We start from the raw sequence: 22,429 nt of genomic DNA, 5'->3' as shown, positions 1-22,429 counted from the left end.
CATGTCGATATGACATCGAAAGAGTTTCAAAGTAAGTAGAGACGCCCTTTCGCAACTCTCGACTGGTATCTGGCGTTTCTATACCGATCCTGAGGGAGAGGGAGCGTCTCCTGTTGACCTCGCCTTCAACTGACCTTCGTCCTCTCCTTCGTCCCCTCATCTCTCCTCTCCTCTCCCGCTCTCACAGATGCCAAAGATATCTCCCCTTTAGCAACCTGGTCGGTCTCCTCCCATAAGTTTGGCTTCGGAGTCGCCAACTTGAAGGATCCGGATCCTGAGCTCTTCTGGCAGTCAGTCCAGTCTTTCCGACCTCTTCACCTCAACATCTTCTCTTCCTCGTCGTCGCGACGCTGACCTTCCTTTCCCCCCTTCGTTTCCACAGATCCGAAGGTCCCCAACCGCACTTCATCTCCCTCCAGTTCCCTCATCGAGTTAACATCCTCGTTCGTTCCCCTCCTTTCGTCTCTCCTCTTTACTTCGATGTCGTCTAACCTCTTCCTCTCCTCCCCTTTCACTTTCCTTCCTTCCCAGAAACTTTCCATCTACCTCTCCCACCCCAAAGATGACTCCTACACCCCTCAGAAACTCTCCATCCGAGCTGGCACGGGCAGGCATGATCTTACTGAGGTTCGTTCGGCGTCCTTTCTCACCCTCCGTTCGTTCCTCTCCCTCTCTCGACTGACGTTTCGTTCCTTTGCGACCTTGTAGGTCCGCCTGCACGAAGTGGACAAACCTGAAGGATGGGTGACGATTGATCTGAGGGATGGAGCGGTGGAAGGGGAGGAGGCGGAGGAGATGGAGGAAGGGTGAGCTTCTCGACGCGTCTCGGGCGTTCGTTCGTTTGCTGACCCTCGTTTTTTTTCTATCTTGGGTGTCTCGTGCGTGTAGCCAACCCATCCCAGCTTTCCTCCTCCAGATTGTCGTCGTCGCCAACCACTTGAACGGGAAGGACTCTCATGTGAGAGGACTGAAGGTCTGGGGACCGAAGTTGTTGAGTCGTTTCGCTTTCTCCTCTCTTTTCGCGAGCTCTTCCTGACTTGGAAACGTTCTCTCGGTGGTTGAACCAGAGCCGACATGGACCCCGAAGTGGACGACTACCCGTTCTCGACGATTGCGATGAAGCAGCATGAGTGCTTGCGCTGAGAACGTCGAGCGAGGAGGGAGAGGGAGGAGGAGGCAGAGGGGAGTTTGAAACGCTTTTGAAACGACGATTCGGGAAATTTTATGCAGCCTTCTTTCACAACCGTTTCGCATCTTCTTTACTATTGTTTCTCGTCCTCTTGAAGCTGAGATATCTACTAAAAACATCGGGAACCTCCAGCCGAAATCGACTCGCTTCGAGCTCAACGCCTTTGCCTTCCTCCCTCTCTCCCTTAACACCACCAACCCTCTTCCCTCCCTTTCCCTCCCCCATAAACCCCCGTGCGACCTCATCAGATGTATCCACCCCTCCAACTAATTCAAGAACTGCCAGGTCCGTCTCCTCTCTCCTGCCCGCTCTCACTCAGCCCATCTCTCTCCCTTCAAGCTCACCTTCCCTCCCTCTCCTTCCCTCCCTTCTTCCTCCCTCTCCTTCCTCGTTCGCTTCACCATACTTCGCGTTCAGGCCACACCGACCGAGCGTGGCACGTCACCTGGTCGCCCACGGAACCTATCCTCGCTTCGTGCTCGACGGACAAGACGGTCAGGATCTGGAGGCATTCGACGCCGAAAGCGAACGAGGAGGAGCCCAAGTTTGGATTCCAGACGAGTATTGCTACAGGTGAGTGATTGGACTGGGTTGTGATAGGGGTGGAGGAGAGGAGAGGAGGGAGAGGGGAGATGGCGATGGGAGAGGGAGAGGGAAGAGAAGGAGGGTTGAGCTCGTTTGAAAGGATCGTTTCCTTCTTCAAGGAGGATGGATCTACGAGTGCATGCACTGCACGCACCTCTAGGACCGAAGACGGACCATCAAGCAGCTCTCTACGCCGTCGAAACAATCGGATCCGAGCCTGCGAGAGCACTCCCTTCATCCTCGTTCACCTCCCTTCCTTCTCTCCGAGCTCACACCCTCCTCCCTCCCTCCCTCTCTCCCTCTTCTTCTTCTCCCTCTCTCTTCAGGCCACACCCGAACCCTCCGCTCCATAGCCTTCTCCCCCAATGGTCGTTCCCTCGCCACCGCTTCTTTCGACGCGACCGTAGGAATCTGGGAACGCACCGTTCCCGAGGACGAGGATGAAGAACCAGAATGGGAGTGTGTCAGCACGTTGGAAGGACACGATAGCGAGTGTAAGAGCGTGGCTTGGAGTGCGAGTGGGGGACTGTTGGCGAGTTGTAGTAGGGATAAGAGTGTTTGGATTTGGGAAGGTGAGTTCAAAGAAGGGAGGGGGAGGGCTGAACTTGAGGTTGGGCTCAGCTGATGGTTTTGGGTTTCGTTTGCTTTGGTTGTACTCTAGTTCAAGCCGATTCGGATTTCGAGTGCTTAGCAGTCCTTATGGAGCATACTCAGGATGTCAAGTCCCTTGCATGGCATCCTCATGAGGAGGTTCGTTTCTCTCCCTCCCATCCTCTCGTCTCTCTTCTCGCTCGAGCTCACACCATCTCCCTTCCTTCCTAGATCCTCGCCTCAGCTTCCTACGACGACACCATCCTCCTCCTCTCCGATGATCCTCAGTCCGACTGGTCTCCCTTCCAAACCCTCAAGTCCCACACCGAGACCGTCTGGGCCGTCGTCTTCAGTCCGTGTGGGAGGTGGTTGGCTTCGGCGGGAGATGGAGGGGAGATGAGGATTTGGGAGAGGACGTGAGTTGCGCCTGGCTTTTGCTTTTCTGGTTCGATTGGAATGCTCGTACTGACGAGTCGGTTATTTTGGATGGGAGGGATTAGGGGACAGACGACGGAAGCGCCTTGGAAGGAGGTGGTTTGCTTGAGGGTTCGTTTTCTCTTCTTCGACGCGTCTTTTTCGCTTTCCTACTTCCTTCTTTCGAGACGCACAAGCTGATGGACTCTCGTTCGTTCGGATATTTCCGCTCCTAGGGAGCTCACTCTCGGACGATCTACTCGCTTTCCTGGACGGCCTCCAACTCCCTCGCGTCGAGTGCGACGGGTGTCGGTCGTCTCGCGTCGGCAGGAGGGGATGGTCGGATTTGTATTTGGCAGGTGGTGAGTCTCTCTCTCGTTTCTTTTCACTTCGAAAGCATATCAACCTCTCGTTTCCTCGTCCCATTCACTTCTCGAGACGAGCCCGACGAGAACCCAAGCTCACCCTCCCTCTCCCTCCTCTCCTCCCTCTTCCCCTCTCCCAACAGACTTCCGAGCCCTCCACTCCACCTCAAGTCGAGCTCATCTACACCCAGAAGGAAGCCCACGGAGTCTCGGACGTCAACTGCGTCGAATGGTGTCCCGCCAGGGAAGGAGACGGAGGAGCGATGGCGGGCGTTCTGGCGAGTGCTGGGGACGATGGGTTGGTCAAAGTTTGGAGGGCTGGGGATTAGATGAGAATATAGCTACTGTTTGGGTCGAGAAGATCTCTCAGCTACAGAGAACGGAATGTGAATGAAAATCTGATCAATCAGCAGTGACTGATGGGTAATCAGAGCTCGTCAGATCCCTCCTTCAGCCCACCGATCCATCCTTCTTCCCTCCCTCCTCTCTTCCTTTCTTCAACACCCATCCCCGATTCCTTTATGGCCTCTCGTCTCTCCTCTGCTCTTAAAACTACAACCCAAGCTAGGTGAGTTTCCCTCGCTCTACCAGAAAACACAAACGAACGTCGGAAAGTCGTCATTCGATTTCGATCCAAGGTCATCCTTCCTCCCTTTCTGATTCCCTTCCCTCTAACTCTCACCTTCCCGTTTCAGCTTCAGAAACATGTCCTCCTCCTCAACCTTCAAACCTCTCGATGTGTACACGATGGCTACTCCAAAGAAAGTATCAGTTCGAGAGGCTTTCGGAGGGACGAAACGAAGGACGAGATCGATCGGTGAAGCTGACTGATGTGCTTTCTTCCTTTCCCTTTCTTCGTTTCTTTCCCCTCGTTTTGTTGGTTTGCGTTGCAGTGGTCAGAGTACGTCCTTCTCTCTTCTCCCCTGTACTCTCGTTTTCTTCCTAGATCGAAAGGGAGGAAGCAGCTCCAGTAAATGGATCACAAATGCTGACCTCTTCTCCTTCATCTCCTCCCCCTCCACCTTCTCTCTTTGCCTTTCGAACAGAGGTGACCGTCTTCCTTGAAGAGCTCAAAGCCGCCTACCCTGGTTTCTCGTACAACACCCACGCTATCGATATCAGCAAGAACACTCAGAAGGAGGATTGGTTCATCAAGGTCAGCTCGGCTCAAAGAGCGAAAGTGATGAGAGAGATCGGAGGGACGATGCTGACTGACTCGTTTTCGTTGTTTTGGGACCTAGATCAACCCCAACGGACGAATCCCAGCCATCGTTGATCCCAACAGGAAGGATTTACCTGTCTTCGAGACGGCGGCTATCCTTCTTTACCTCGAGAAGCAGTGAGTTCGAGCTGCTCGACTCGAACAAGAGGAGATGGAAACGAAGTGGGCTGATGGTTCGACCTCCGTCGTTTCGACAGCTACGACCCCGAGCACAAGTTTTCCTTCGCTGCTGATGGTCCCGAGGGAGAGGACTACAGATCAGAGGTCTTGCAGTGGATGTTGTACGTCCCTCCTCTCTTTTCCTCCGAGTCCGCGTCGAGAGAGAGCTCACGTCGCCGTTTTCCTTTCTTCTTTCGCAGCTTCGTCCACGGTGGAGTCGGACCCATGCAAGGACAATCGAACCACTTCTACCGCTACGCACCTGAGAAGGTCCCCTACGCCATCAAGCGATACAGAGATGAGACGAAGAGGCTTTACGACGTTGTGAGTCGAACGTCATTCTCTCTCGCTCTGTACGAGACGCAATCTGACCCTCCGTTTTCGTTGTGCCCAGCTCGAGATCAAGCTGAAGGATAGGGACTGGCTCGTTGGACCTGGGAAGGGAGTTTACTCCATTGGTGGGTCTCGTTCTGCTTCTTCCTTTCCGCCCCATTCTGTCCTCACGCGTCTGACTTCCTTTCCTTTGCGCTTCTCTTTTCCCTCAGCCGACATCAACGCCTTCCCCTGGGTCTTCTGGGGACCTCTCGCTGGAGTTCCCAAATCGGAGTACCCTCCTTTCTTGAGAGCTTGGGTCGATAGGAACTTGGCGAGGCAGGAGGTCGTCAAGGGTTTGAACGTCCCTGCCGAGAGTGATTTGGTCAAGAAGCTTATTGAGACGGGAGAGGATCCTGCGCCTCCGAAGTACGCTGAGTAGATTAGCAGGGCGTAGGTTTGATGAACTGTATTGATGGGTGTGGTTGTAATCTTGAGCGAGGGGAAGAGAAAGATGCGCCGGCGCGTCGCTTTCTCACTTGCTCGTCCCTTCTCTTTCCTCTTCCTTCTTCACCTTCTTTCGCTACGACAGGCAGCATAAACCTTCCCATCTCATCGATTTTCTGCCGCGCTCAAACCGCAACTTGTCCGACCCTCTCAGCAGCCTCCCGATCCTTCTCGATCTCCTTCAACAGTACCTCGCACCTTTCCCTCAGCTTCCTGAACTTCCATTTCTTCCTAAACTCCTCCACCCAAACCGACCACTCCTCCAGACCGTCCTTCCCTTCCGACGCCCATTTGGCTCTGAGCGTGGCGAGGCAGGGATACTCCAGCGACAGAGCCTCCGAGCCTGCGAAACGACAACGAAAAGGAAGCGAAAAGCGGGAAGCGACGCGTCAGTTTTCTGAGCTCAAATCTTGCGAAGATAGAGAATAGTAATGAGTACAAGGTAAAGAGGGTACTTACATGACATCTTCGAGGGATCCTGGGGTGCTGAAGCGATCTCCTGAAGTTGCTCGATGTAGTTTTGCTTCGAGAAGGTGTGTTCGAGGAGGCAAAGGAAGTACTGCTGCGAAGAGGGAGGGTAGGGGCAGTTCTCCATCTTTCTCTTCTTTGGGAGGTGATGTGGGTGTTGGAAGATAGAAAGAGAGAGAGAGGGACGGGCCATCAAATACGGACATTGCGGGAGCGGGACGAGCGAAAAGAAAGAAACTTTGTGCACCCTTCCCGATTCACGTGAATTTGATCTTTTTTCGGCTCGCTTGAAAGCTTCTGGGATTCACCCGCTTCCAGAGATTCGGGTTATAAAGAAAACTTTGAAGGATCTTGGCAGAGGAAGCGGGTGAATCGGAAAGAGGGACGGAAAGCCGTCGCGTCGAACGGGCGGAGGCTTTTCTTGACGAAGATGTGCGAAGAGGTTTAGCGCAAGGCGTTGTGAGATGCATGAGATCTTCTATTGAATTTGATCTAGCTTCGATTCAAACGAGGCAGATCAAGACGGGAGAGGGTGCGACGACCAAGTGGAAAGACGGGAACGCGACGCGTCAACCTCAATCGAGAACCCAAGGGCGGAAGAAGAATAGATAGCTCAGTCCTCGATGCGTATGCAGCTTCTTTTAGTCTCCACGCATCTCTATAAGGCTCGGTCGCAACGCCCCTCTCCCTCTCGAGCTATCTCGAATCGCTTCTTTTCTCAGTCCTTTTCAGCTGTTTCCTCGTCCAACCGATTTCCCATCAAGCTTCTTTCACCAGATTGCAACAACAAGTGTGCAGACTATCTTGTGTCAGACGACAAGCTCAATGGGAAGAAGTTCGCACGACAAACGAAGGAGATCACGACGCGTCGGATTTGTTTCTATCCTGCTCTTCCCCCACCAGAACTCCTGGTGAAAAGAGGGAAGCCAAGAAACCAAAACGATGAAGGAAAGATTACTATAGAAAGAAGTGGGAAGGAAGAGAACAGAACGAGACGAAATCAGAAGGGCGCGACGTGAAGGTCTGATCCGGACCTGAGCTTGCGGGCAAAGCCACTCGTATCTAGTTTAGAGGAGTGGATGCCGCAGCAAGAGATCGAGAATGAAGAGCTATCAGTATATACCTAATCTGAGGACAAAGATGTTGAACGGGTCTTCTCCAAACTCGTGAGGTGGTTCGGACGCGCGTCTGGAAAGGAATGAGAGTCTGGTCTCGAGCGTTCCAGGCAGACACGTCTGTCGAAAACGCAACAAGAGAGATCGAGAAGACCACGAGTCTGTTTTCTTGTGGAGTAGCATCAGAGACAAATGAAGGGAAGGGAAAAGGAAAGAGGATCAGGTCGACGTGACGATCTTGACCTTCTTCTCCTTCAGGGGGAACGAAACCTTCCAAGAGACATCTGTTCTTCCCGAGCAGAAGAAAAGGAAATCAAATCCCGTCGAGTGATGCTGTTTCCAGAGGATCCTTCAGCGAGACTCGTGGGCGTCAAGGTGAGACGCGTCGGCGGTGTGAGAACGCCGCTCGGCAGACCTCAAATCTTCGACACCAATGAGAGGAACGAAACGAAAACGCTAGGAGCTTTAGAGGAACCCGAGATAGAGAGGTTCGGAAGAAAAGGGACCAGGGGACTGGACCGGAGGAAAAGCCCGACGCGTCGCTTTGACTTGACGTTCGAAGACCGGATCAGAAGGCTCTTCTTTTCGAGCGTTCGTTCCGGTACGAGACTCAAACCGAAGCGCCTTCGTTGGACGCAAGGATCGAGCAGGATAGAGCCACTCGAGCGAGGAACTCGTGCTGAGGAGGAGCTGAGCGACGCGTTGCAAAGAAAGAATCTTCGTCGAGTCGATCAGCTACCCGCAACCACGGAGGTTCCAACAGAGGGAGGCTCGAGGGAAGGAAGAGAGAGAGTTGAAGTTTGGAAGGAGCGCGAAAGAGAACGGAACGGATGCAAAGGAGGGAGAAGTCGCAAAGGGAGATGTGCTTGCTTCCACGCGTCCGCCGCTGAAAATCGGAAGTAGCAGCCTCCGAAGAGAGCTACGTTCGACGATATACCAGCGACGAGCCTTGTAGGTAGCAGCACATCAGCGAAGCGACCTCTTTGGAGTCATTTATCCTCTGAGGCAACTGAATGCGCTCGAGTCGTCGTCCCTATAGGCTCTCATCCCAGAGACCCCACCAGCGGAGAGAATCGGCCATCTCCTTTGGAGATGACGGAACCTGACTGCTGACTTCTCTGGGACCGAAGAGACAAATGGGAGATGAGAACGAGACGAGAAAAGATGAAAGGAGAGAAGAGGAGGCGAGCGAGGGAAAGGAGGGAAAGAGGACGAAAGAAGAGGGGGGAAAAGGCAAGAAAATAAAGACGAGAAGAGTAGGATGATGAAGAAAAGAGATAGACAGAAAGGGAGAGCCAGAGAGAAAGAGAGACAGAGCGAAAGGAAAGGACGAGGAAGGGAGTGGCTTCGAGCTCGACCGTTCTCTCAAGAACCGTCGAGACTCTGAGATTCCTTGCCAACCAGGACTCATTTCGCAGATCTACACTCTCGCACTGAAGGGACCTGGAATAGTTTCATCGCCAGGTCTTCAGTGCAAAGAGCAGACAGACAAGATGAGAACTTCCCGAGACCTTTGGATGGATGAGAAGGGAGAAAGAGAGGAAGGAAGAGAAGGAACAGAGGGCGAGGAAAGGACGAGTCGTCGAGTTGAAAAGGTGGGAACACTACAGAGAGAATGAAAAGACGGCGGTCAGTCACTCTCGCACTGAACTACGAAACTCGAGAAGGAAGAGAGAAGGGAGGATGGGGAGAAGGAAGGTGGAGAAGGAGAGGACGAAACTGACCTTCCATCGAGCGAGCTCCAACCCTCCTCACTGCTCCCAATCGTGTCCAACCAGGACATCAGACGATCTCCAGGGCATGAAGTACGTAGGAGAGCTGCTAACCTGTTTCGAAACAAGACGAGAAAGAAGCAGAAATGGAGGTCAGCTCGTCCATCTTTCGCTCCACATCCTCCTTCCTTCCTCTTGCTCTCCTTCCCTCGCCTACAGCCTCTTCCACTTTGATTTGAACCCCTCAGTCTCGCCTTAGATTCCTCACCACCTCCCCAGCTCTGTATGGTTCCTCCAAACTGAAACCAGAGGCTCTCTCTTCTCCTCCCTGACTAACCTCTGCTTCCGGTGAGAGAAGCAAAGGGTGAGAGGCGAGGAGGTCGAGAGCCAGCGGGTTTGGAGGAAGAGCAGGATGGTTGTTTTTTTTACTGATGGATTACAAGATTTTTCCATCATAGGGGTTCGTTCGAGAGAAGTGGGAGAGTGGATGGAGGAGGGAAGGGGAGGGGAGAGGGGGAGATGGGAAGGAGAAAAGAGAAGGAGAGGAAGGAGAAGTGGAGCTCACGGGGACGACCAAGGCGTCGAGATGTAGAATTTTCAAGGCGACGGAACTTGAAGAGGGGAGATGGTCATACCGATGAGCTCTCTCGAGGAAGAAGGGAGGATACGGGAAAAGAAGGAAGGGAGGGAGATGCGGGTGGAGGGGAAGGAAGCTCGAAAGTGAGCTCAGATTGAAAAGAGTGAGATTCTGTCGTTGTTCTGCTCCCGACAACCATGTTGCTGTGAATAAGAAGATGATCCAGATAGCAGCTGATCCATCGTTGTTATCTTCTCCAAGTCAAGGATTACAAAACCTGCGCCTAGATCGACTCTTCGACGACGCACAGGTCGAGGACAGCAGAGAGCGCTTCGCCTTCCCTCCCGTCCTCGCCTGCCTCTCTCTTCGAGTTGACTTCGATCGAACACCGCCTAGGATAGCTTCGATGCTGAGATTAAAATTCCTTTGACTTTGCATGCTTCTTCGCCTCCAACCACGACCTTCCTTCCCCTCCCACCCTCTCCTCCTCCTCCTCACCTCCCTCTTCAATTCGACCCCATCCTTCCTCCCTCCCTCTCACTATGCTCGCCTCCCTTCTTCCTCTCCTCGCTCTCTCCACCCTTTCTACCTTCACCTCTGCTGCTCCTTCGACCCCTCCACCTCGAAGACGCTTCGGAATCTCTCCTCGACAGGCTTCAAACTCGTCCGATGTCGAATGGTCTCTCGAGCGAGGAGGAGAGACTGGAGTGGCAGCCATGCAGATCGCTGTCGTGAGCGAGGACTACATTGTCATCGTAGACAAGGTTGAGCGAAACGAGTTGCGAGATTCGAGAAACAAACCAGCTTGGAGTGCTCTCTACGACAGTGAGTCGCGTCCTGCTCTTTCTCTCTTTCTCGTCCCTTTCTCTTCTCTCACTGACGCCTCTTCCCTGTACTCTACTTTCCACAGTCACCAAGGACGAACCTCGAGCTCTCGATATGGAAACCAACTCGTTCTGTGCAGGAGGAAGCTTCATCTCGAACGGTCAGTCGGTTTGCTTCCGTCCCATCGCCCTTCATCGCTTCTTCTCGAAGCCAAGCTGAACCCTTCTTCTTGCACACCTTCCTCGTCTTTGTAGGCAGCATGATCAACATCGGAGGCGACCCTCTGAAGCTCGGTCAGGATCCAGGACACAACAGCAACGGAATCCAAGGCGTCAGGATCCTCGACGGTTGCGAAGGAGGACCTTGCAGGTGGGTTGAGAGTCCTGGGAGGATCCGACTCGCTGTTCCTAGGTGGTACGCTTCGGTTATGAGACGTGAGTACTTTTTTTCGATCTTTTGGGTCCACGTCGAAAAGAAATCGGCATGAACAACAGAACGAAGAGGGACGACAACGCGTCGTCGTTTCGTCTCTTGCGTTCCGAGGTTTCCTCTCTTTAACCGGAACACTAACCAACCTTTTACTTGATTTTTTTTTATCTTTCGATAGTTCCCGACGGCTCGCTTCTCATAGTCGGAGGCATGACGAAGGGAGGGCCGACGGGATTCATCAACGCTCTGGTTCGCATCTCGTCTTCACTCGTCTCCTTTTCTCGGAATAATCGCTCTGACCCTCCTTCCTTCGTTCTCTTCGCCTTCGATCTTAGGAAACAAATCAACCATCGTTCGAGTACTACCCTCCTCGAGGAGATGGACTTCCCATCGATTCGAAGTTCCTCGAGGACTCGCTCAACTCCAACCTCTTCCCAATCGCTTTCGTCCTTCCCAACGGTCTCATCTTCATGGCTGCCAACAACATGGCGATGGTAGGTCCCAAACGTATCCGCCTGCCACTCGATCAAGAGCTTAACTCACTTCTTCTCTTCTCCTTCACCCTCCAGCTCTACGATCCCGAAACGAACGAAGATCGTCGACTTCCTCCCTTCCCGAAAGGCGTCTCGGTCACCTACCCTCGAACCGGTACCGGAGTCCTTCTTCCTCTCTCCGAGGAGAACGATTGGAAGCCTGAGGTTTTGATCTGCGGAGGTTCGAGCATCAGCGAAAGTCTCACCGATCCTCTAAGGGTAAGCTTTCGACGCGTCTTCTTTTGACCTCGAGATCGACTGCTGACGACCTCCTCTTCTTTCTCGACCTACAGATCAAATCTACCGATCCTGCTTCCGATCTCTGCTTCCGAATGATCTTGACCAACGAGGAGATCGAGAAGGGTTGGAGGGTGAGTCGCTCCCATTTCGAACGAACGCGTCCTGGGTCTGACACTTCGCTTTCGTTGTCTTTCTACAAGGAGGAGGAGATGCCTCACGCTTGGATGATGCCTGATGCTGTAACTCTGCCCAACGGAAAGATTCTCTTCATCAACGGCTGCTCGGACGGCGTTGCAGGATGTGAGCTGCTCCTTTCTCTCTCTCTTTTTGTTCCCCTCGACTGTTGCTCTCGTGCTGACCTTTTCGGTCTTGTCTTCTCAGACGGGAACGTCGGTCGGAGGGTGGGAAACTCCAACTGTGCTAACGCCGTTTACCAAGGTATGCTCTACGACCCAGCTGGTGAGTCTTCCTTTCTCAATCCATCTGCTTTCCTTCCTCGACTCGCTGACTCGACTCTCGTTCCAGCTCCCTCCGGATCTCGCTTCTCCTCCGACGGAATCCCAACCTCCAACATCGCTCGAGGCTACCACTCCGCTGCCACTCTCATCCCAGACGGTCGAATCTTCATCGCTGGATCCAACCCGAACGAGGACGTCTCACGAAACATGCCCTTCGCCACCGAGTACCGAGTCGAATACCTCTCCCCTCCCTACCTCACTGCTCCTCGACCAACCTTCAACGATCTCCCTGCCCAAATCGAGTTCGGATCGACGTTCGAGCTCGAGACTGAGATCTCCATGGACGCGAAGAACGTCAAGATCGCTTTGGTACGTTTCACTCCTGCTCTCGTCTCCTCTCCATCTCCGGACTCGTCCCAGCCACCTTTCCTTTTTGAGCGCCTGCCCGAAGGAAGAAAGAGCGACTTGGGACGAGCCGAATTTGCCTCTCAACTGACCCCATCTTCTTCCCTTCTGGTTCGACTCAGATGGACCTCGGATTCATCACTCACTCGGTCCACATGAACGCTCGACTCGTCTACCTTCCCGTCACTGTCTCCGACGACCGAAAGACTCTCACCGTATCAGCTCCGATGAACGGACGAGTCTACCCTCCTGGACCAGGATTCGTTTTCGTCGTCGTCGATGGAGTTCCTTCGTCAGGAAAGAAGGTCATGGTTGGAGACGGGAGCGGCCCTGAAGTTGACGAGGCTGCGATCGAGAGGTGAGTTGTCTCTTTCACCGTCACTCACAGGCAGGTTGTCTTAGCAGGAGCTTCGGTGGAGGCGGTGGCTGGGGTGTTTAGGGAGACGCGTCGACTTCCGGGAACTGACTTGACTTCTCCTCGTTCTATTCCGACAGCCTTCTCGTCAACACCCCACTGATTCCTCTATAGACTGTCTTTCGTATCTTTTAGCTACGCTCGCGTTGCTAGTTACTGTACCTTACTTCTCCTCGCGTATGTTCGTTGGACTTGACTGGTCGACCTCGTCGACGCGTCTCTAATCCTTCCTCTCTTTCGTCCTTCTTTCCAGGACTCTCTTTCTACTTATCTCGGTCTATCTTGGGTTCTAGTTCTCTTTCTTCCCTGATTCTTTGTAATTCGCTCGTTTATTTCATGAGCTCAACTTGACTCGAAGCAAAGCGATGGGCAGCAAATTAAGATCGAAGCAAAACAAACTTAGGAAAGATAGATCAAGCCCCCGGTCCCTTCGCCATCCTAGCCTCAGCAGCCCTGGCTCTCCTCTCCCTCTCTATCCTAGCCCTAACCTCCGGACTCAACCCGTTCAAACTCCCACTCGTCCCTCCAACACCCTCAACCGCTCCTCCCAACCTCTGCGGTCCTCCCACCCTCCCCGCCGGTGCAGCCTTCTTCTCCTTCTCCACCACCACCGCCGGCTCAACCTCTAGCTCCTCGACCTCCTCCTTCTTCTTCCTCGAAGCCATCTTCTCCTTCAAGCCCTTCCTTCGCTCTCCCTTCTTCGCATTCTGATCCTCCTCCATCTCCGCCGAGAGACCCGAGGGCACCCTCGCTCCTCCTGGAGAGAGAGAGGTCCAGTTCCAGAGTTCGGGGTGGGTGTGAGCTGTTCGACGGAAGACTGAGCGTATTGATCGATTAGGGGAGAGGTCGTAGGCCGTTCGGAAGGGAGGTGCTGAAGCTGATCCCGTCGCGTCGTCGTCGGGTTTGGCGTCGTCCTCCTGCTCCTCCTTCGTCGTCGAAGGGATCAAAGCTCCACTCGCTGTCGTCTCGTTCCTCGAAGGTTTCGTTGCCGACGATGAGGGAACCGCGACCGTCGGATCCATCTTCTTCTCCTCCAACAACCACCTCACTACCTCCTCCTGCCCAGCAACGACCGCGACCATCAACAATGTCCCTTCCTTCCCCTTCCCCTCCTCCTCCCACAGCCACCCAGGTAAGCTACCATCTCCTCTTCCATCCCCGAATCCCATTCCAATACTCCACTTCTCCCAGAACGCTCCGAGAGGATCCATCTTCCCTTTGCGGATCATCTCGACGAGTCGTCGCCAGCGCTCTCGGTCTCGTTCTTCTTCTTCGGAGAGTTTGGCCTTGGATGCGATGGATTTGGACGGTGGGAGGTTGGAGGAAGGGGTGGAACGAGATTGAGGTTTGGGAGTGAGGGAGGCGATGTAGGCGGATTCGAGTTCGGCGAGAGCGGATTCGGTGAGGAAGGAGGTTTTGACTCGGGTGAGCTCTTGGTAGCATCGGAGGAGCTCGGAGAGGGTCTGTAGAGACGACGAAAAAGGTAAAGGACGAGGTTAAACGTTAGGTCCGGCGCGAGAGAGAGGAAGGGGAAGGGGGGAGGAAAGCGAAGCGAAGCGAAACGAACAGGTCGACGCGTCGGGAAAGGGAAGGTTCGAATTCGTTCGTCGGCTGGAAACGAGAAATCCGAGTCAGCTTCGGCTTGGCGCGAGCATGCAAGATGCATATGAGCTCACTCTTCTCAATTACAGCCTCCTCGTAACCCCAAAAGATCTTCTTCCCACTGTCGCTTCCTCGGATAAAGACTCGTTCGGCGATGTTGAAGTCCTCCGACCACGACTCGAGGAGAGCTCGGATTTCCTGGATAAGAGAACATACCAGAAGCGTCAGATCTAGTTCGAGAGGTTGATAACGAAAGGGCGAACGCACCTCCTGCAGCATGACCTCTCCAGCTCGTCTCATCTGAGCTCCGATCGAGTTGGCCGCTCCGTTCCCGCTGTCGTGCTTCGACTGAGAACCTCCCTGCTTCCGACGAGCTACGTAGAGAGAAGAAGCGAATCAGCACAATCTCGAGACGTAGGGAAAGCGCGATTAGACTCACTGGTATACCTATGGAACGTCTTATGCTTCAACACTCTCACTTCTCCAGCCTCTCCCTTCACCATCTTCTTTCCCGTCCTCTTCCCTCCCAGGGAAATCACCATTCCAGCGAAGTGACCTCCGGCAACCATCAACATGATCCATCTCCTCTCCTCTCCTTCTCCAGCCTTCAGATCCTGCTCGGTAAGCTGAAGTTCCTTCAGTCGAGGGAGGAAGTCGGCCGGGTTCGTGAGGTGGGAAGGGAAGAGAGCTCTGTAGATTCCGAGTTGGGTGTCGGGGAGGATGGAAGGTGGAGGAGTGAACCAGAGGATGGCTGTTCGAAGAGCTGCTCTGTTTTGGAGGAAGGCGAGGGTGGAAGGGTCGGTGGGGTCGAGGTCGTCGAGGTCGGAATCTGAGGGAGGAGAGTCGGGTTTGCGAGAGCTGATCTTGTGGTGTTTTCGGAGGAGGTTGGAGACTTGATCGACTGTAGTCGAAGGGTTGTGGTTAGAGGTGATGGAAGATGAGGAAGATTCGGAACCGGAGATCGAGGAGAGGTCTAGTAGAAGGGAGGAGGAAGGAGGAGGAGGAGGAGGAGGTGAGCTCGAGCTTCCTTCGTTCCCTCAATCAGAACGAACTGACCGTCTACCATCCCTTCAAACTCCTCCTTGTTCACAACCTTCCCTTTGCACTTCTTACTACTACTCCCTTCTCCTATTCCAGCTAGAGTCATCTTGACTCGAACGTTGTAGCGATGCCAATCCTCTTTGAAGTGGCTCCTCTGCTCCTCGACATCCTCGAACCTCGATCCAGGGCAAACTCCACAGGTAAGGCCTCCCTCGGTGCTATCAGGTAGTTGCCTTGACGGCGAGGGTTCCGGTTCCACCTCTGTGATCGTTGCTGCTGCTGCTGGGACTTGGAGGGATCGAACAGAGAGAGCGGAGAGGATGTCGAGAGGGAGGGTGAAGACGTTCATCTGTTGCTGAAGACGAGGGTGTTGGGAAGATCCCTTCGTCGCTGATAAGGGGATCATAGAGGAGAGAGAGGAGGACATTCTGGGGATATCGAGATTGGGGGTGATGATGGTTGGGAGCAGAAACGAAAAGGAAGAGCTCGAGGGTTCATCCAGTTTCGAGAAGAGACGACGACCAGTGAGTCAGCGATCGCGGATCCGAGCTGAACTTCGAGAAAATCTGCTCAGTTTCGAGAGGAAGACCGAGCTCAACATTCCATCGACGGTCTCTAGGGAAATACCAGGCAACATTTTGCTCCCGGTGCGGTCGTCACGCCTGGTCGATCCTTCAACTTTCGAGCTCACGCTCCTCCTTCCCACCCGACTTCCATCATCTCCCCTCCCCACCCTTTCCTCCTCTTGGTTCCCCCACTCTCGTCAACATGGAACTCCTCGCCTCTCAAGTCGCTGAGCTCCAAAAAACCATCGCATCCCTCGCTTCCCTTCCCTCCATCGTCGCTCGTCTCTCCTCCCAGGTCGAAGCTCAGACCTCAACCATCGCTCGTCTCTCCTCCGAGAACGATTCCAAGGACGTCGTTTTACGACAACTGGAAGCCAAGGTCTTTCCTCAAGGATTCTGGGTGTACGAAAAGTCAGAAGAAGGAGGCAGGGATGGTGTCTGGAAGTGGTCCGGATCTCAAGTGAGCTGCGACCTCCTCCTTCTCTCTCTCGCCTTCATGTCTCTAGAGGCTTCGCACTGACTCCCTGTCCACTTTTTCTTCGCTTCAAAAGGACAGGTATCATCCACCTCAATCTCTCGTCAAAACTGGACCTCCTACCTCCTTCGCCACCCTCCCAGTCGAGCTCCTCCGAATCGTCTTCTTCTCCTCTGCTCGAACCGAACGTGCTCGTTTGACGCGTCTCTCCTTTCGTCTCTTGGAAGTCTTCGGACCTCTCCTCTATGCGGAGGTGTTGCTCAGGCGACCCGACCCAGCTATAGCGTTCGTCCGTGCCAGGGTGCGTCGTTTTCGAATCCCTCGGGCGACATTCAACTCACTGATCGTCTCCTCACTTCCCTTTTCCTCTCGTCTTCGTCTCGCAGCTATCCGTCCCCAACCCAGCAGTGTCTCGCGTCACCCCCCTGCTGGCTGTCTCCCAGTTAACTCTCGATTACCAGCAGCCGGAGTACCCAGAGGAGGAGGAGGAGCAGCAGGACTTCGACTCGGAGGACGAGGACGAACTCGTCGATGCTCTCGCTAGGAAACCCCTTCCCCCTTCCCAGTTCCCAATCATCATTCCCTACCTCAAGATCCAGTCTCTCAGTACACCTCTTCCTTTCGAATTCGCAGTTTGGTCGCCTATACTTTCCCTCCTCCAACCCGTCAATCTAATCCTCTCGACGACGATCAGTTCCGTCCCTACCGCTCCCTCGTTCGCCAAAGACTTCGTGCCCGACGAAAGCATGCTCTTCCGTAAGGACTGGAACCAGCTCCGTTCCGTGACCTCTTTGGGTCGCTGCTCGATCTTTGTCTTTCCGGACGGGACGGAGGGCAGAGAACGGAACACTTCGATCTGGGAGGAGTCGTTCGACGCGGAAGTGCGAAGGGCGGGATTGGACTACTGGGCGAAGATGGAGTACTTCAGTGGGAAGGTAGAGGAAGAGTTGATCGTAGATTTGCAAGATACCTTTCGCAAACTTAGAAATCTCCCGTTTTTCTTTCCGTTTCGTCCTGTTCCAGGGGACGTGATTGCTGTACGCGTCGAGCTGAGGAAGAAGGACCGTCGTGTTGAGGAAGGAGGGAACCTTTAGCTAGTTAAATCTTTTCGTTGACTTGATCGATACATTTGTATGCTCAAGGCAAGTGGTAGACTTTGGTCCGTCCCAAGAAGAGGGAAAGAAAAGAAGAGCGGTCTCGTCGCACTGCATCGTTCGCTTTCGGCCTTGCAGTCCTTCTCTAACTAATTCCGTTCTCTTGCATCAATTCGAGAGCCAGGAAATCCATAATAATGCAGATAGGCGAACGCAAACGATAAGAAATGTGTTTGAACGTCCTTCAGCGACGCGTTCCCTCCTCCGACTCGTCGTCCTCCTCCCTCAATTCCCTCCTCCACCCCTCCTCTTCCCAACAGCAGGCTTCCAACCCTCCGGCCTCCAGTCCCCACCCGTTTCACCTCCACTTCCTAACGGGTTCCTCACACTCTCAGGTCCCGTTCCTCTTCCAGCTCCGACCTTCACGCGCCTCGCCTCCTCCTCCTTCAACGCTCGCTGAGATTCCAGCCTCAGAGGATCCGTTTCCGGTGTCGGTTGGGTTTCGGGTGTCTGCTGATGCTGGGGGGAGGGTTGGGAGATCTGAGGTTTGAGTGAAGGAGGAGGAGGAGAGTGAGGGATCCGAGAGGCTGCTGCTGTAGCTCGTTGACGGAGCTGTTCTTCTCGATCTTTGGCTTCGAGGATCTGGACTTTTTGAGCGAGGGTTTGACGGCGTTGGAGGTCAGCTTGAAGTTCCTGGGGTCGAAGAGCGAAGCGAGGAAGAGAAACGAGAGAGACGACGAGAAGGGAGGAGGAAGGTCAGCTCGAGCTCAACTGCTTCCCTTCCCCTCACGCTGAACGAACCTCCGTCGTGGGAGGATTCTTCCGGGTGTGTCGCATCCAAGCCTGCCACTGAACTATAGGAATCGTCGAATGAAGTCAAGAGAAGAGAATAGTCAGCTCGTCGTCTCGAAACACCTTCTGCCTCATTCGCTCAACTCTCCATCTCTCGACTCGACCCAACTCACCAGGCAAACCTCTCGTCCCATCCGTCACGTCAGAGTGATGAAACTGCTCTTCAGGGCTAGATTCTGCGTACTGAACGGTCCTCTTTGCTCGCTCTACCAGCCACCGAGAGAAGGAGGGAAGCCTTCAGCCATCTCGTTCGTCGGAGTCGCTCGAGCCTCATCGAAGCTCACCTTGTCCTGGATTCTCGTAGAAACGGTTCCCTGCAACGAATTCGGAAATCAGCATGGGCTCGTACCGAAGAGAGCCAGATTGAGCTCACCCTCAAGATCGTAGCCCACGAATCCAGCATGCTAGAGCGAGCGAAAGGGGAGGAGGGAAGGAAGGGAGGTGAGCTCGAGCGGGGGGATGGAGTTGGCGGGGAGGAGGGGACGAACTGGGTCTTTGGCTTTGAAAGAGGATACTATAGAAGTCAACCGAGACAAGAGAGAGGGGAGGGGAAGAGCTGGTCTCATCTTGGAGGAGGCTTTGAGGAGAAGGGAGGGAAAAGAAGGACGTAGTTGGGAGGAAGAAGGGAGAGAGCGTGTTGAAGGTCAAAGCTCGGTTCTTCGAGCTTCTCTCCTTCCTTCAAGAACGTCGCTGGGCTACTTTGAAGAGTAGGATCTTGCCTCGGGCCTACAGGAGCTGATCAAAAATGCATCGAAGAAGCTACAAACGGAAAGAAAAGGAAAGAATGCTGATGTTCCGACCTCCCATCCTTCTGCGTCCAGCCATTTCTTGTATCATTCTCTTCGTTCGGATTCAACTTGGTCGGCAAGCTGGTCAAACGAGTGACAGGTGCTTTAGAGACGAGAGGTCGAGAACAAAAACACGTCTTCTGGGAGGAGGTTGGTCGAAGCGGGGAGAGAGAGCAGGGAGTCTAGAAGTGCGGCTCATGAGCTCTCTCAGTCTCTGTCAGGATTGAACGTAGGGAGAGGTCTTGAGAGTTCAGGAGGGATCAGCAGATGGTTCGTGGGACTATCAGGTGCTTGCGAGAAGAGAAGGAGGTGTGAATCCAAAGGTGTGTCAAGATAGAGGTCAAGGCAGAGGAGGCAGAAGGTCTCATTTTATAGGAAACAAAGAGGGCTTGGGCTCGGGCATCGAAACCCAGAGCTCAGGCAGTAAAAACAGTAACTAGAAACGTGTAGGAAGCGCTATGAGGAAGAGAGAGAAGTGCAGGTAGAGAAAGGAGGCCGAGCAAGGCTCGATCGAGTTGAGAGAGAGAGACGCGACGCGTCGAGCGACCGGGCTCAGCTTCTTAAGGAACGCCTGAGAGAACACGAGAGAAAGAGAGGAAGAGTAATTTTTGGAAACAAAGTCTGACTCTTTTTCTCTTTCCAACTTATCAACGTCACCAGTGAGAGGTTCAATCTCTCTCTCCTCATCTACGTCGCCATGTTGCGTCCTATTCTCCGCATCGGGGATGGTTTCGCTCGCCCTTCCGAGGTCGAGTCCCTCTTCAGCCCTGAACGTTGTCGGCCGGGCCCTTTGTGAGCCCCGCCAACAGCATTGAGGATTTCAGAGGTAGTCGACCTTGGGAGAGCCAGCCCCACCATCCTCGATGCGGAGAAGAGGACGCACGAGGCGACGTAGATGAGGAGGGAGAGGTTGAACCTCTCACCGGTGATGTTAAGAAGTTGGAAAGAGAAAGAGAGAATAGAGAGAGAGAGAGAGAGAGAATAGAAAAGAGAGAGAAAGGAGGGAAGGAAGTGGTTGGAAGAAAGGAAGGAACAAGGATGATTGATCCATTCTTGAAAAGGGGAGGGAGGGGAGGAGGGAGGAAGAGATTGAAGCGAGAGAGAGAGAGAGAGAGAGAGAGAAAGAGAGAAAGAGAGGAGAGAGACTGAAGGGAAGAGAAGGATGTGGTTCGAAGGAAGGAAGGAAGGAGAGAGGGTTAAAAAGTTTAAAGACACAAAAGAACAGCAAACTGGTCACGAGCTCCAGTGCCCCTGTTCCTGACCTCAGAATCGAGAGGAGAGGAGAACGGGAGCAGAAAAAAAAAGGCAAAGAAAGAAACAACGAAAGAAAGGTGCTTGCTTTTCAACCCATTGAAAATCTGATCTAGGAGTGAAAAAAAAGGAAGGGAGAGGAGGAGGAAAGAGAGGGTAGCTGAAGATCGAAAGAAAAACAAGCCGCGTCGTCTAGCCCCTGTTGAGCGGGAGGGAAAGGTTGTTTGGTTTTTTACGCCCAAACACTCAGCCCTGCCTTCCTTCTCTGCTTCCCCTTCTGTTTAGATGGGAGAGAAGATAGATTCCATCAAAGTGAGGTGAAGGAGAGGAAAGTAAAGCAGCATCGGACCAGTTCAAGAAAGAGGGGAAAAAAAAAAGGAAGAGACGAGGAGTTAGATTCGACGAGGGCAACGAGTACGACTCGCTGGACGGTCTCCCTCCGCTGAGTTCTGAGCGGGAAGAAGATTTTTGAGGCTCAACCAAGGAAGAAGGCTGGGAGAACCGAAAAAAAAAACCTGGGAAAGAAATCCTCTGAATCAAAAGAGCTCAACTTCGAACCTGCTTCCTCCTCTCCTGCGCTCCTGCTACCGCTTCGACCTCAGAAGACGTGCTTTTTTTTAATTCAAGCTCTCAGTCTACAGTCCTCAGGATCCTCTCGCGCATCTAGCTAGCATGTTGAAGGAATCGATTCCGCGTGAAGGGAAGGGTCGAACGGACGAAAAGGCGAGCTTTGATCGTCCTCCCTCTCTCCCCTCCTTATGTACGTCTCGAGATCTCGCCGACGCGTCTTGTTCGTTCCCTTCTTTCGCACAGGGCAGCTGAAAGCAGTGATTACAACATGTATAGGAGCATCTGTCAATCTAGATCCCATCGGGCTTCGCGACCTGCAGGTTTCCGAAAAAGACAAAGTCAGTCCAAGTCGTTCTCGGGCGAAAGAAGAGAGGGCGCGTTTGAAAAGCTCACCTTCCGCTTCTCGTTCTTCCCCGTCAGCGAGCAGGTCATCTCTTTTAATCGCCACGACGTCGAAGAGAGCACCAAAGAGTCAGTGTTCCGCTCCCGAGAAAATACAACAAGGAGGAGAACGAGAACGAGAACCAAGAGAGGAACGCAAGACTCACCCTGCCAGGAAATCGGCGTCAAAGGAGCTCCCGCCTCTGAATTCGCGAACAGCACACCAAGATCGTTCCTTGCTGTCGAAAGGTAGTAGCTTCGAGCGTCTCCGAGCGAAATCTGTACCACAAAGAAAGATCTCGAGGTCAGCTCAGCCGGTCGAAACGAACCAGGAGGAGGTGAGTTGGAGTTGAGCTCACCACAACAGCCCTAACAGTATCTCCCAACCTGAAGGAATCCACGACTCGGAGCTTATCCCGCTCCGTGAGTCTAGTTTATCCAAAGAGGAAAGAAGAAACGAGAAACGAGCGAACGAGAGAGTCAGCTTTCCCGAACTCGAGCTCACCACTCCCCTCCCTCCTTCCTGCCCTCTCCTCAACTGACCTGATATCCTGCACCCTCACAACCCCCTGAAACTCCTCTCCTGTAGGACGCCCATCGACCACCGTGATCGCTACCGTAGCCTGCTGAGGCGTCAATCGAGTTATCGTTCCAATCACCTGCGAGACCCAAATCGAAGGTGAAGGTGAGCTCGAATGAAACGAAGTGAAGGAAAGGAGGGAGGGTGGGAGAGGGAACGAACGACAGAGTTAGGTTCCGGAACGGGGTTGGAGGAGGCGTTGGAGGTGACTGTTACTGTCTGTCGAGCGATGAGAGGTGGAAGTAGAAGTCAGGAACGGGAGAGGAGAGGGAGGGAAGGAGAGGGGGAAAAGCTCACCGATCCATCCTTGTTCAAACGTCCAACGGTAGAAGCCAAGATGTAGTTCCCATCCAGGTATGTCCCCTTTCTGTTCAGCGTAACCCATAAGCCAAAAGGTAGGAGGAAGAGGTCAGCGAGGGGGAGGAGAGGGGAGGGAAGGGAAGGGAGAGGTGAGCTCGAGCTCGAGCTCGAAGGAAGGAGAGGGTTTTGAGTAGGAGGTTGAACGAACCCGCTTGAAGGCAAAGGAGCTACGAGTCCTGGTATAGGCATTCCGGGGAGGAGAATGTCGTTCATTGATGTTGAAGCCATAGCTGAGCTTTAGGAAGGAAGGAAAGGGGAGGGAAGGAGAAGGAGAAGGAGTGAGGTCGTCGTTTGAGGTTCGTTCGAAATCTCAGCCTCGAGATCGGTTTTGTTCCGTTTAGGAGAAAA

The 22,429-nt window shown here is 53.5% G+C and overlaps 9 protein-coding genes across 9 annotated transcripts; 5 read left to right on the top strand and 4 right to left on the bottom strand.

Annotated features, from left to right (window-relative positions):
• Nucleotides 1-9: 9 nt before the first annotated feature.
• Nucleotides 10-1,143, top strand: DOC1 (anaphase promoting complex subunit DOC1; the record flags this gene model as incomplete). The annotated part of the gene is made up of 7 exons (XM_076642955.1): nt 10-31; nt 188-290; nt 383-443; nt 532-627; nt 709-806; nt 889-987; nt 1,068-1,143. 7 exons carry the CDS (start codon nt 10-12, stop codon nt 1,141-1,143), a joined length of 555 nt encoding a protein of 184 aa, XP_076500858.1.
• A 100-nt stretch (nt 1,144-1,243) lies between these two features.
• Nucleotides 1,244-3,547, top strand: BDY24DRAFT_375765 (WD40 repeat domain-containing protein). Its single transcript, XM_076638587.1, has 8 exons — nt 1,244-1,474; nt 1,607-1,762; nt 2,101-2,346; nt 2,436-2,524; nt 2,597-2,781; nt 2,866-2,911; nt 3,016-3,141; nt 3,288-3,547. The coding sequence occupies exons 1-8, from the start codon at nt 1,438-1,440 to the stop codon at nt 3,471-3,473; spliced, it is 1,071 nt and encodes a 356-aa protein (XP_076500857.1). The 5' UTR covers nt 1,244-1,437; the 3' UTR covers nt 3,474-3,547.
• Nucleotides 3,548-3,849: 302 nt separating this feature from the next.
• On the top strand, nt 3,850-5,279 carry URE2 (glutathione peroxidase; the record flags this gene model as incomplete). The annotated part of the gene is made up of 7 exons (XM_076642664.1): nt 3,850-3,909; nt 4,193-4,300; nt 4,386-4,483; nt 4,564-4,647; nt 4,726-4,849; nt 4,920-4,983; nt 5,071-5,279. 7 exons carry the CDS (start codon nt 3,850-3,852, stop codon nt 5,277-5,279), a joined length of 747 nt encoding a protein of 248 aa, XP_076500856.1.
• A 2,616-nt stretch (nt 5,280-7,895) lies between these two features.
• On the bottom strand, nt 7,896-8,766 carry BDY24DRAFT_99416 (uncharacterized protein). The gene is made up of 2 exons (XM_076645285.1): nt 8,652-8,766; nt 7,896-8,531 (listed from the first exon to the last, which is right to left on the bottom strand). The coding sequence occupies exon 2, from the start codon at nt 8,336-8,338 to the stop codon at nt 7,961-7,963; it is 378 nt and encodes a 125-aa protein (XP_076500855.1). The 5' UTR covers nt 8,339-8,531; nt 8,652-8,766; the 3' UTR covers nt 7,896-7,960.
• Nucleotides 8,767-9,421: 655 nt separating this feature from the next.
• Nucleotides 9,422-12,799, top strand: BDY24DRAFT_357602 (glyoxal oxidase N-terminus-domain-containing protein). Its single transcript, XM_076637819.1, has 11 exons — nt 9,422-10,041; nt 10,127-10,201; nt 10,296-10,475; nt 10,649-10,719; nt 10,806-10,964; nt 11,040-11,222; nt 11,297-11,374; nt 11,444-11,543; nt 11,625-12,070; nt 12,229-12,464; nt 12,602-12,799. The coding sequence occupies exons 1-11, from the start codon at nt 9,759-9,761 to the stop codon at nt 12,633-12,635; spliced, it is 1,845 nt and encodes a 614-aa protein (XP_076500854.1). The 5' UTR covers nt 9,422-9,758; the 3' UTR covers nt 12,636-12,799.
• Nucleotides 12,800-12,885: 86 nt separating this feature from the next.
• VMS1 (Vms1p) lies at nt 12,886-15,626 on the bottom strand. Its single transcript, XM_076638586.1, has 6 exons — nt 15,180-15,626; nt 14,563-15,096; nt 14,391-14,497; nt 14,198-14,321; nt 14,089-14,132; nt 12,886-13,984 (listed from the first exon to the last, which is right to left on the bottom strand). Exons 1-6 carry the CDS (start codon nt 15,589-15,591, stop codon nt 12,935-12,937), a joined length of 2,271 nt encoding a protein of 756 aa, XP_076500853.1. The 5' UTR covers nt 15,592-15,626; the 3' UTR covers nt 12,886-12,934.
• Nucleotides 15,627-15,641: 15 nt separating this feature from the next.
• BDY24DRAFT_375745 (uncharacterized protein) lies at nt 15,642-17,302 on the top strand (the record flags this gene model as incomplete). Its single annotated transcript, XM_076638585.1, has 3 exons — nt 15,642-16,190; nt 16,282-16,506; nt 16,592-17,302. Exons 1-3 carry the CDS (start codon nt 15,933-15,935, stop codon nt 17,297-17,299), a joined length of 1,191 nt encoding a protein of 396 aa, XP_076500852.1. The 5' UTR covers nt 15,642-15,932.
• A 136-nt stretch (nt 17,303-17,438) lies between these two features.
• Nucleotides 17,439-18,769, bottom strand: BDY24DRAFT_375742 (uncharacterized protein). Its single transcript, XM_076638584.1, has 6 exons — nt 18,640-18,769; nt 18,525-18,555; nt 18,436-18,465; nt 18,265-18,357; nt 18,101-18,153; nt 17,439-17,992 (listed from the first exon to the last, which is right to left on the bottom strand). The coding sequence occupies exons 1-6, from the start codon at nt 18,715-18,717 to the stop codon at nt 17,585-17,587; spliced, it is 693 nt and encodes a 230-aa protein (XP_076500851.1). The 5' UTR covers nt 18,718-18,769; the 3' UTR covers nt 17,439-17,584.
• A 2,245-nt stretch (nt 18,770-21,014) lies between these two features.
• On the bottom strand, nt 21,015-22,367 carry CSL4 (exosome non-catalytic core subunit CSL4). The gene is made up of 8 exons (XM_076638583.1): nt 22,230-22,367; nt 22,019-22,088; nt 21,884-21,940; nt 21,685-21,800; nt 21,501-21,570; nt 21,309-21,420; nt 21,154-21,194; nt 21,015-21,074 (listed from the first exon to the last, which is right to left on the bottom strand). The coding sequence occupies exons 1-8, from the start codon at nt 22,307-22,309 to the stop codon at nt 21,051-21,053; spliced, it is 570 nt and encodes a 189-aa protein (XP_076500850.1). The 5' UTR covers nt 22,310-22,367; the 3' UTR covers nt 21,015-21,050.
• Between the last annotated feature and the right edge of the window lie 62 nt (nt 22,368-22,429).

This window comes from Mrakia frigida (assembly GCF_051309035.1).
Source record: "Mrakia frigida strain ATCC 22029 unplaced genomic scaffold BDY24scaffold_2, whole genome shotgun sequence".
In the NCBI taxonomy this organism is placed as follows: Eukaryota; Fungi; Basidiomycota; class Tremellomycetes; order Cystofilobasidiales; family Mrakiaceae; genus Mrakia; species Mrakia frigida.
This window is presented reverse-complemented; position numbering and strand designations above follow the sequence as displayed.